Source organism: Sprattus sprattus, assembly GCF_963457725.1.
Source record: "Sprattus sprattus genome assembly, chromosome: 6".
Lineage (NCBI taxonomy): Eukaryota > Metazoa > Chordata > Actinopteri > Clupeiformes > Clupeidae > Sprattus > Sprattus sprattus.
Genome location: NC_137925.1, coordinates 6,992,909 through 7,005,477, shown reverse-complemented (window position 1 = coordinate 7,005,477; position 12,569 = coordinate 6,992,909). Strand labels below are relative to the sequence as shown.

At 43.2% G+C, this 12,569-nt stretch overlaps 1 protein-coding gene across 1 annotated transcript in view; it reads left to right on the top strand.

The window, feature by feature from the left end:
• Positions 1–12,569, top strand: part of LOC308366374 (corticotropin-releasing factor receptor 1-like) — a gene marked incomplete at both ends in the record, with an annotated part of 28,613 nt that extends 16,044 nt beyond the window's left edge. Inside the window, 9 exons of the mRNA XM_080840054.1 lie at positions 2,482–2,588; positions 6,861–6,981; positions 7,940–8,093; positions 9,248–9,308; positions 10,785–10,857; positions 10,972–11,057; positions 11,875–12,010; positions 12,154–12,195; positions 12,429–12,569. Of these exons, the coding sequence (XP_080696180.1) occupies positions 2,482–2,588; positions 6,861–6,981; positions 7,940–8,093; positions 9,248–9,308; positions 10,785–10,857; positions 10,972–11,057; positions 11,875–12,010; positions 12,154–12,195; positions 12,429–12,569 (921 nt within the window). The remainder of the gene's footprint in view (positions 1–2,481; positions 2,589–6,860; positions 6,982–7,939; positions 8,094–9,247; positions 9,309–10,784; positions 10,858–10,971; positions 11,058–11,874; positions 12,011–12,153; positions 12,196–12,428) is intronic.

The window sequence follows — 12,569 nt, the reverse complement described above, 5'->3', positions numbered from 1 at the left end:
GTAAAACGTTTATTCTTCACTTAACTACTGTTGTCTGAGTCGTGCGTTTGAGTTCACACACCCACCCGCAATCCGTAACAATGTAGGGAAGTGGATTGATTCTCGTAGATACAAAAACGTTTGTTCGTGCTAAGATAACATTATGAAAATGAATGACCTTCCTAGCTGAAGCTGAAGCAGGGAAAAGAGAGAGAGTAATCAGCAGATATCTATTCTGATCCGTTCAGTGATTTCCTCGACTTCTAATAAGCCCTTTCCTGAATGTCCTCTAGTCAGTTTAACCCTCAAGCAACTAGCTGAGGTCAAGCCTGGCTCGCTGTTGTTTTTTGCAGAGACAGATAAAGTTAGACAAAATCTGAAAAAGTAAGGGCTCGTTTGAGTTGGATAATTTTATGAAATGTATTTTCATATTATTTTATTTCATATATTTTAACTTTTTTTATAAGTAGCATTTTTGTCAATTTCTTTACATGTCAGACATACAAAGGAATCGATAGGACGTTTCCCACTCTCCCACGGTGAAACATATACAGTGCATAGGCACAACAGATAAGACAAGACATTTCATAATACTTAGTAAACATACAGATTCACGCACAGCAGCATACGTTTCTCTCTAAAGTGAGGTTATGGTAGTGCAAAAAGGCAATTTGGTGATGGCAGCAAAAAACATCCTGTAAAATGTATTTGTGACATTTACAGTGCAAGTAGAACAGTAAAGTGATAAACAAGTGATAATAGTGATAAAGTGCAAGAGACAGTTTGTTGCCGAGTCCTGAGTGATCTTTGGGGGGGGGGGGGGGATTTCAGACTTCTGACTTCCTGTCAGACTGGAGGATATGGCTAGGGAGAGTGAGGGGAGCTTTCTGACAGCTTGGTGTATGAGGCTATTTCTGAGTCTGGTGGTGCTGCAACGGAGGCTCCTATACCTTCTTCCAGAGGGTAGGAGGCTGAACAGGCTGTGTGCGGGGCTGGTGTCACTCGCAATCGAGGTAGCTTTCCGGGTGAGGCGGGTGGTGTATGTGTCTTGCAAGGAAGGGAGTGGGGCACCAATGATCTTACCAGCTGTGTTGCAACTATGCGTTGCAGTGCTTTTATATTATCTGGCGCAAAAAACAATGTCAGATGGATCTTGTTAATGCTTGGTTGACGACCTGAATTAATTTTGGCTACCCCCCAGCGGTACACTCAGTATGCAGAATGTGCTGCTTGAAGGTAAACCACATGTGCTCCTGAGTCTTCTTCATTTCCTTATTTACATTTATGCACTTCCTGAAACCTCAGGCAATAAATATATATGCAGTAACCACGCACTATACTCATCTTCATAAAACAAGGCTAATAAGGATGGCTTAATTTAAGGGCAGCAACTTGCAGTTAAAACCCCACTCTGACAAGTGCATGACAGCTGTCCATGTCATAAACATCATGTGAGAGATACCATTGGCCGTTTGCACAGCCCATACAGTGAGTTATGTGCTATTCTGTATATCACACACATCAAGCACTCTAAGACTGTGTGTGTTGCCTGGTGCGGTTGTTTTTGTCGTCAGGTGAAGGTTATTGGCTGGAGGGTCCGGCTGCTATATTTTTAGGCTCATTTGGCTGTTAGCATGTGGCGGCGAGCCGCGTTAGCGTGCTGCAGCAGCAAGTGTTAACAGCGCTGATAAATATGTCCTGACAGGTTGGGATAATTTGTGGCGTGATTAAGAGCTGTCGCGACTGACGCTAACGTGTGTTCTATCATGTTCATGAGGTAGCCATGACAACCCTGTGGAGGAACTAGAGAGAGAGTTCTATTTAACGTGTGTTCCATCATGTTTGTGAGGTGGCCCTGACAACCCTGTGGAGGAACTAAAGAGAGAGTTCTATTTAACGTGTGTTCCATCATGTTTGTGAGGTAGCCATGACAACCCTGTGGAGGAACTAAAGAGAGAGTTCTATTTAACGTGTGTTCCATCATGTTCATGAGGTAGCCATGACAACCCTGTGGAGGAACTAAAGAGAGAGTTCTATTTAACATGTGTTCCATCATGTTCATGAGGTGGCCATGACAACCCTGTGGAGGAACTAAAGAGAGAGTTCTATTTAACGTGTGTTCCATCATGTTTGTGAGGTAGCCATGACAACCCTGTGGAGGGACTAAAGAGAGAGTTCTATTTAACGTGTGTTCTATCAGGTGGCCATGACAAACCTGTGGAGGAACTAAAGAGAGAGTTCTATTTAACGTGTGTTCTATCCTGTGCATGAGGTAGCCATGACAACCCTGTGGAGGGACTAAAGAGAGAGTTCTATTTAAAGGTGGAGTATGTAGGGTTTGCTGAGTTTCCAAATTGTTCGAAGCAATAATGCTCTTCTGAAGGTAGAAGAAAAGACAGTGTCTACTAGTATTCCTGTACATTCTATGACTTTTCAGAGTCAGTTTTGTGTAATCTGTGTGTGTGTGTGTGTGTGTGTGTGTGTGTGTGCCCTGTCCCACAGAGGAAGAGTAAGCTGCACTACCAGATAGCGGTGATCATAAACTACCTGGGGCACTGTCTCTCCCTGCTCGCTCTGCTCCTGGCCTTCGCTCTATTCCTGTGCCTAAGGTAAGAGGTCAAAGGGTCACAGGTCAATGTGTGTGTACGTGTGTGTGTGTGTGTGTGTGTGTGTGTCTGGGTATTGTGTTTGGCCAAAAATATATGTATAAGTAATAATAAAGGATTCCTATATAGTGTAGTGTAGTGTAGTTTTCTGTGGACCCTCAAGCACTGTCAAAGGATAATACTGGTAATTTGTTATTATGACACATTATTTCAAGGTCTTTAAAAACAGAATGGAATCACAGCCGGCCAAAGGAAAAAGACTCATAATTAGAGGCAATGTAAAGTCATGGCCAAAATAATACAAATGATGAATTCTCATTGCTGGTAAAAGCATCACTGAAAGAGTGAGACTCTAATTCATTTTCTTAAAAGCAGTTATTGAAGGTTCCGGAAATTAAATGGAACTCGTTCCAATAGTATTCCATTTTGCAGTCTTAAAGGCCTTTTGTCACCTACAGCCTGGAGCCTAGTGAGTGGAAAATACAGTAAATTTAAATCACTGTGTGTGTGTGTGTGTGAGAGAGTGTGTGTCTGTGTGAAAGGTTCCTTTAGCTAGACTGTGGCTGTAAGAGTCTTAATTTGTATTTGGAAACTAATGTCAAGATGACATGACTGCATTCATGTCTATGCAAGTTTTTGTGTTTAAAAGTTTGCATATATCCATTTGAGTCCCCCTTTCTCTCTCTCTCTCTCTCTCTCTCTCTCTCTCTCTCTCTTTCTACTCTCTCTTCCTGTTTGTGTGTGAATAAATGTTGCAGAATATATGTGTGTTCAATTTACACTCAGACTCAAATGTATAAATAAAACTCAATTATAAAGACCATTTCACAGAAGCGCACATGGAGAAGGCTCTCCTCCAGCTACGTGTCTAATATTAACTCCATGATCATAGAGGGAAAGAGAATGTCTTGTCAGCACAAGGAGTTTATTTTCACTTCTGCTTCTTTTCCATGTCACACAGTAATAGGATTGTAAACAACTGAAACCACCTACTGAGCAGCTTAATAACCAAGGACTTTTGGGGAGGCTGGAAACAAACACACACAAGCACACGTGCACACTCACTCAAATACATGCACACACACACACACACACTCTCTCTTTCACAAAAACACACGCACACACATGCTCAGACGCACACTCACACAAACACACACACTCTCTCTCTCTCTCTCTCTTTCTCTCGGATACACTCACACACACATACATATGCATGCTCACACACACACACAAACATATGCACGCTCACACACACAAACTGGGACATGCCTCATGCAAACTTTTAGTGTTTAAGGGTAATAACTAATAAGACGGGATGAAACAGTAAAGCTGTAAATCCCTGGAGCAAAGTACAGTACAGAGTACAGGAGACGAGGAGAGGAGAGGAAAGAGGAGAGGAGAGGAGAGGAGAGCAGAGGAGGGAAGAGGAGAGGAGAGGAGAGGAGAGGAGGGAAGAGGAGAGGAGAGCAGAAGAGGGGAGGGGAGAAGAGAGAAGAGGAGAAGAGGAGAGGAGAGGAGAGGAGAGGAGGGAAGAGGAGAGGAGAGGAGAGGAGAGGAGAGGAGGGGAGGGGAGGGAAGTGGAGAGGAGAGGAGAGGAGGGGTGAAGAGAGGAGAGGATAAAAGAGGAGCAGGGCAGGGTAGGGTAGGAGCACACAGCAGGAGGGGTAATGAGTTGTTAATTCTGCACTGACAGGGGACAGCCTCAGAACTGAGTGGACATCCACAGAGAGAGAGAGAGAGAGAGAGAGAGAGAGAGAGAAAGAGAGAGAGAGAAATGTAGGGAAAGAGACGGAGAAAAAGGAGAGAGACTAAGAGAAATGAAAAGAGAAAGAGACGTGTGTGAGAGAGACATACAAAGAGAGAGAGAGAGAGAGTTGAGAACGAGAGAGAGAGAGAGATGAGAAAGAGAGGGAAAGAGAGATGTGGATAGAGAGGGTGGGGTGTACTGGGACAGCCTCAGAGCAAAGTGATATACGGAGTCACAGCAGACAAATATGGAAAAAGATGGACACGGAGAGAGAGTTTTAAAAATCAAATAAAAACATTCCATATCAGTGATGCTGCCACAGGCCATGTCCACCATCAAATCCTCCTCCACCCAACCGTCACCTTAGCTCCCCTAACACACCATACTTTTCCCTGAACTGGCTGCCGAGAGACTATCGCACGCAAAGCTAGAGTCAACTACCTGACAATAGATATGTCAAAACCATAGATATGTCAAACACCTCTCAGTCTTAATCTCCCAGCCCTGGGAAAGACAGGATGTCCGTCCAGAGCAGGAGATGGCGAGAGCTGACTGGGGACTGAGGGAATGAAGAAGAGAGAGAGAGAGAGAGAGAGGACTGAGGGAATGAAGAAGAGAGAGAGAGAGAGAGAGAGAGAGAGGACTAAGGGAATGAAGAAGAGAGAGAGAGAGAGGACTGAGGGAATGAAGAAGAGAGAGCGAGAGAGAGAGAGAGAGAGAGAGGACTGAGGGAATGGGAGACATTCAGGGAGACAGAGAAAGAGAGAGAGAGAGAGAGAGAGAGAGAGAGAGAGAGAGAGAGAGAGAGGGAGGAAGACCCTAACATGGGGGCAGAGAGACTTAAATCAGGACGAAGAAATGAAAGAGATAAGAGAGATAGGAATAGAGGTAGAGGAGGAGGTGAGGAGATGTTCAGAGAAAGAGGGAGGAGAGGGATAAAGGGATAGAGAGAGAGAGGGGAAGGGAGAGATTAACGGGAAAGAGGGGAGGGAGAGTTTTGGAAATCTAAAGTTTAAATGTTGTTGTCCAGAAAGCAAATCCAGTCCCAAATGCAGCTACGCCTTAGGGAGAGTTTAAGTAAGGAAATAAGTGTGTGTGTATGTGTGTGCGTGTGTGCGTGTGTGTGTGTGTGTGTGTGTGTGCGTGTGCGTGCATACACATATTATGCTGAATACAGACACCACCCTAGGGAGAGTTTAGGTAAGGAAATATGTGTGTGGGTGTTTGTGTGTGTGTGTGTGTGTGTGTGTGTACACACATATTTTGCTGAATACAGACGCCCCCTGGACTACCTAACCAGAAAATGTGTGTGCGATGTTGAATACTGTCCCCTGCTGGGACCATTTGGCTATGATATGCGTGTGTGTTACGCTGACTATGGCCCCCACGTGTGCCTCTGGGGCAGCCTGGTACGCCGTGTTGGCAGTGCAGCCACTCTCAGTAAGAGCGGGTCTGATCCCGCAGTGTGTGTGTGTGTGTGTGTGTGTGTGTGTGTGTGTGTGTGTGTAGGTGTTTACACCATCACAGATTACAGCTGTCCAAATACACCTCTGTAACACATGAACAAACGCACGGCCTTTAATGACCCAGTTCTTTTGGCCAATCGGCTTCAGAGCTTACTCGTTATCTCTAGCTATGTTTCTTTGTGCTTATTTCTTGGTATCTGTCATAGGTGCTGTACAACAGTCTATACAATTCTCCTTCTTTCTGCCTAGCTTATTCACTTATATTCTTTTCACCCTCTCTTTCTCTTCCTCTCTCGCTCTCTTTCTCTTCCTCTCTCTCTCTCTCTCTCTCGCTCTCTCTCTGATTTGAGATTAGTTCATGTGCTGGCTCCACAGTCTGGAAACTGAGTCATCCCATAATAATTACAGGCGTTCACAAGGCTACCTGTATCCTTCTCACTCACCACAACAACAGCTGCCCCCTTTGTTTCCGTGCCAACTGAGAGGCACTGAGGTGGCTACTGAAGTTGTTAATGGGGCTCGGCGAGAACCCTGCGTTGTTTCATATTTCCTGTGCGTGAGCGTAGCCCGGGCAAAGGCGGCAGCGTTTATGGTGTTTTGTTGTGAGAATGGTCGTTCTGGGGTTTGAGTGAGCTTGCTCTGTTCACTGATGCTGGGCCAAGGTGACGTTAACAAGCCCACATTCCACTGTTAAAATGATTATGCCCATTATCGGCAGGGAGGAAAACATAATTGCAAACACATCAGAAAACATGGCTGGTCTCTCGTGAATGGCCTCCTCTTCTTATCCATGTCTGTCTGAATCATATCCTGACCCTTCTATTCTATTGACATCACTGTCTCCTCTTTGTCCCTCACTGTCTCTCTTCCTCCCTCCCTCCCTTCCTCCATCTCTCTCTCTTTCTCTTTTTATGTTTCTCTCTTACACTCCCTCCTTCCGTCTTTCTTTCTCTACCTGTCCCTATCTCTGTCTCTCGGCCTGGCTCTCTCACATTGTCTCTCTCTCTATCTTCTTCTCACTCTCTTTCTTTTTCCTTCCCTCTCTACATCCCGCTCTCTCAGGAGTATCCGTTGTTTGAGGAACATTATCCACTGGAATCTCATCACGGCGTTCATCCTCAGGAACGGCACCTGGTTCATCGTGCAGCTCACCATGAACCCAGAGGTCCATGCCAGCAATGTGGTGAGTGCAGCGCTGCTGCTACATGCTACACAAACGCACAGACCAACAGATGAGATGCTAAGTGACAAGCGGTTGAGTTCTGCTGTACAACAGAGAGTTTGTGTCGGGGTGTGTTGGGTGGTCAGAGCTGTGTATGATGTAATAATGTGTCATGAAAGCCATGACTGCTGTAAATACATAAAGCTAATTTACTATCGAATCACTAACATTAGTTAACTTCACTATCACTTATGGTAGTTTACTTTAGAATCACTTACATTAGTTAACTTCACTATCACTTATGGTAGTTTACTTTAGAATCACTTACATTAGTTAACTTCACTATCACTTATGGTAGTTAACCTAAGTATCACTTACATTAGTTTACTTGACTATCACTTATGGTAGTTAACCTAAGTATCACTAACATTAGTTAACTTCACTATCACTTATGGTAGTTTACCTTAGTATCACTTACATTAGTTCACTTCACCATCACTTATGGTAGTTTACTTTAGAATCACTTACATTAGTTTACTTAACTATCACTTATGGTAGTTTACTTTAGAATCACTTACATTAGTTAACTTCACTATCACTTAAGGTAGTTTACTTTAGAATCACTTACATTAGTTCACTTCACCATCACTTATGGTAGTTAACCTAAGTATCACTTACATCAGTTTACTTAACTATCATTTATGGTAGTTTCAAGCCATGACTGCTGTAAAAACATGAAGCTAGTTTACTTAACAATCACTTTCTGTGTGAGACACTTAATTAAACTTAGTTTCAAGCCATGACTGCTGTTAATACATAAAGCGGGTTCCTTTAAGTATCACACCCAGTTGTTATCAATTTCGAGTTAACAGAAACATCGGCACAGCCCTCGTATGACACAAACGACAGATAATAACAATGCAATTGATTTGTGTATACAAAAGCACTGCCTTTCTACCCGCTCCTCTCTCCGGTGCAGCTGTGGTGTCGCCTGGTCACAGCTGTGTATAACTACTTCCACGTCACCAACTTCTTCTGGATGTTTGGAGAGGGCTGCTACCTGCACACTGCCATCGTGCTCACCTACTCCACCGACAAACTCAGGAAGTGGATGTTCATCTGCATTGGCTGGGGTGAGCACTGCACTACTGGGAAATATGACATATATGATATAGAAAAGGAATATATAGATATAGAATGGAATACTTAAGCCGATGCAATACAATAGAATGGATTACAGTAGAAATTAAATAGAATATAGAGGGAGAACACAATCATTTAGTTGAGAATAATGCCTTGCCAATGGCACAAAAGGATACATTACTGTATGAACATGCATAGAACACATTGAAATGTGTAAAAGAGTCTCTTTGCCTTGTTTATGCTGGGGGTGGTTTGTTGTCCATGTGTATGACCGACTTTGTTGTCTGCTATGATCTATTTTCCCATCGGGTGTCTTTCTGGCCAACATTCTAGTCACACTGGACGGGCTCTGTGTTTTTGTGTGGGCGTCACACTGATCGGGTCTGTGTGTTTTTGTGTCAGAGTCACTCTGGACGGGTCTGTGTGTTTTTCTGTGGGAGTCACACTGGGTCTGTGTTTGGGTTGGTCCTGAATGCTGAATTCCACGCACCTCAGAGACCCGAGAAGTCCTCTCCAGAAGAATGCTCTGGACCGGGGCCCATGCGCTCTAAACGGCTGGTCCTTGGGAGAACTCTGAGTCATCTGCAGCTTACTCTCTGGCACTTTCAGCCTCAATGCAGTTGTTTGTTCTCTGGTGTTTTTATTTGGCTGAGAGAAACCGATATATCTATCATCACCATCATCATCCGTAACAGCCCTCGCACCACTGCACCACAAACACGCCGTCTAAATCATGACCGGTGGTTTGTCACTTGTCACTGGGCTCTGCAGGCTTCTCAGGCCCACTTTGTTTGCAGAACACAGGAGCTGACCTGAAACACTCATACAGTTACTGGATGTAAACAAACATTATGTTCCAGTATTACTATTAACTGAAGCAAAGCACAGTGTAACATAGTGACAAACACACCGACTGCCAGCTGGAAGTGCAGCAATTGTTAAAATCGTATTGTAGGGTTAGGCTTTATGTAATTACATGTTAGTACAGAGATAGACATTGACCATTAACGTGTCACATGGTGCTTAATGGTATAATAAAGAGACGTGTCATCATTTATTTCTAAAAAATGTCATGAATAACTTTGTTTTGTATGTTTTGAAGGGTAAATTAAGGAGAGAAATATAAATATTTCTTTCTTCGCAGGTATTCCTCTTCCCATCATCGTTGCCTGGGCCATTGGCAAGTTATATTATGATAATGAGAAGTACGTTTATTTATTTTGTTTATGTGCTGAAATAGGCCTGAGAAGTACGTTTATTTATTTTGTTTATGTGCTGAAATAGGTCTGAGAAGTAAGTTTATTTATTTTGTTTATGTGCTGAAATAGGTCTGAGAAGTACGTTTATTTATTTTGTTTATGTGCTGAAATAGGTCTGAGAAGTACGTTTATTTATTTTGTTTATGTGCTGAAATAGGTCTGAGAAGTACGTTTATTTATTTTGTTTATGTGCTGAAATAGGTCTGAGAAGTACGTTTATTTATTTTGTTTATGTGCTGAAATAGGTCCGTGCATACCTTTGCCTGCCTGAGGACATGTGAGAAATAACGGTCTCAAGTCAGTTCTTTTTTACCACAAAGATGGATGGAGTTCATGATTGGCCATTTACCAGTCTGCTCTCCCTGTAGGGCAATAAAGCATTGATCCCAGTCTGAATGGGAGACTGTTCAATATGCACCTAATTAGGTTTTAAAGAATTATGACATCATCTGTCTTTCCGCACATGTGCATTAATGCATAAATGCATTTACTGCAGCACACACACACACACACACAGTCTCTCTGTCTTTTTACACACAAACACACACACAGACACACTAACTCTCTCTCTTTCTCTCTATCTCTCTCTCTATCGTTCATGAACAAGCACACATACTATGTCTTTCCTACACAAACACACATGCACACAGAAACACAGCTCATTTCTATGCTAAATCTGTGCCATACCTAATATAGGATACATACCAGTCTAGCTGTGCTGCTGCTTGCCTGCCTGTGGTATACCCGGGTCTGGGCCTCAGTACTGTGTGTACTGCATTGGTAGGTAGTATGCACTGTGTTTACTGCATTGGTAGGTAGTATGCAGGGGGCTGGGACACTGATAGGAATCCTCTGTGTGTACTGCATTGGTAGGTAGTGTGCAGGGGGCTGGGTCCCAATACTCTGTGTACTGCATTGGTAGGTAGTTTGCAGGGGGCTGGGACACTGATAGGAATCCTGACACAGTATACACTAGGAGACTGAGATGTTTATATGTCCACAGTGGTAACAAGGCAGAGCTTACAAAAAATGATGTCAACATTCTTTCAGTACTACTTCAACTGTCAGTGTTAAGCTTGCTGTCTAGCTGTGCATGGCTGTTTAGTTTAGTAGTTATTTATTCTGTCTGGGCTTTTGCTGCATGGATTAACGTTAACTTGTGCATGTGTTAAATAACGGAGGTGTTTTTAAAAGGACAGGAATGCTGTATCATTACGTCTGGGTTACATAATTTGATACTCACTGCATTTAACATTTATAATTTCCAGGGGTTTATAAATCTTTTTAGTGGACTGGACTGTTTTTGCTAACTGGATATCTCTATAAAAAATAGCTGATTCCCTGGTGAGTTAACTGAGCAGTGTGCTTGTTCTGGGCTGAACTGAGACAAACTCCTGCTCTCTGTCTCTGTACCCTCCTCAGGTGCTGGTTTGGGAAGAGAGCAGGTGTGTTCACTGACTACATCTACCAGGGGCCCATGATACTAGTTCTAGTGGTGAGGAAACCTCAACACAGTCTCTCTCTACCAAAGTGCTACATCCTTTTAAAACATTTTTATTTATTTGGTCTCTTTTTTTTCTGCTTGTGAATGTGAGGTTCTCTTTTTCAGATCAACTTTGTCTTTCTCTTCAACATAGTCAGGATTCTAATGACCAAACTCAGAGCCTCGACCACCTCTGAGACCATTCAGTACAGGTACAACAGACTTAATCTTGATCTTAAGAATGGATGTAACCATTCAGTACAGGTACAACAGACTTAATCTTGATCTTAAGAATGGATGTAACCATTCAGTAAAGGTACAACAGACTTAATCTTGATCTTGATCTTAAGAATGGATGTTACCATTCAGTACACATACAACAGACTTAATCTTAATGTTAATCTTAAGAAGCGATGTAACTATTCCGTACAGGTGCAACAACCCTGTCTTAAGAATCAGTGTAAGTAAAACAATAGTTGCAACCACAGATGCAACAACACAGACAAGAATACCAAGAATACTTGTTCTAATCACCCGGTCAACCATACATACACACACACACGTGCGCGCACACACAGGCACGCACATGCACGCACATGCACGCACACACACACACAAACACACACACACCCACTATACAATCCACATAATGCTAACTGGTCCCTTAAGGGTAACTCTGTAAACTTATTTTTTTTAACAGTGTTAAGACCTATATAGAAAGCTGCCACAGAGAACCTCTGTTATCAGACAAGAGATTCCTTCATGGCCCATGTGGAGTCCTCAGATAACCGAGTCTGATATAATCTTCCAAAGCCTTCTCGTAAAACTGTAGAGATTAAGTTATTACTCGTTCTCTCTCATACTTTCCCTTTTCTCTCTCTCTCCCCCCCCCCTCTCTCTCTCTATATCACTCTCTCGTCCTCTCTCTCTCCCCCTTTCTCCCTCTCTCTCTCTCTCTCCCCCCCTTTCTCCCTCACTCTCTCTTGCTCTCCCTCTCTCTCTTCCTCTCTCTCTCTCTCTCTCATATAGGAAGGCTGTTAAAGCCACTCTGGTCCTCCTGCCTCTCCTGGGCATCACCTACATGCTGTTCTTCGTGAACCCAGGAGAGGATGAGATCTCCCAGATCGTCTTCATCTACTTCAACTCTTTCCTCGAGTCCTTCCAGGTGTGTGCCTTACTTAGCTCAGGCCAAGACCTAGCTGTCTGCACCAACAACCTAGAAGCGGGCGAGAGCTGTACAAATAGAGAGCAGATATGGTAGAAGTCGGTTTGATAGTTAGTTATTAACTCCTTTCTTTTGTATTTCAGGGATTCTTTGTATCTGTGTTTTACTGTTTCCTAAACAGTGAGGTAGGTAATACTGTACATGACTGCATTGTACATGTTTGTTACTGCATTTCTTTAGTGTATTAAGATGTAAAATATAACCTGTACTGAAATGTGTTTTTATAGTTTGTTATCATTCTATAGTTCTGATCAATTGACTTTATAAGTCACAGGTGTCTTAGTATGCACGGTTATTAATATAGTCCTTGCATGATTAATTGATAGATGGATTAATAATCATTTAATCCTCTCCCCAGGTGCGCTCTGCGGCCAGGAAACGATGGCACCGATGGCAAGATAAACATTCCATCCGCACAAGGGTTGCCAGGGCGATGTCTATCCCGACGTCTCCGACACGGTCGAGTTTCCACAGCATCAAACAGTCGACATCAGTATGA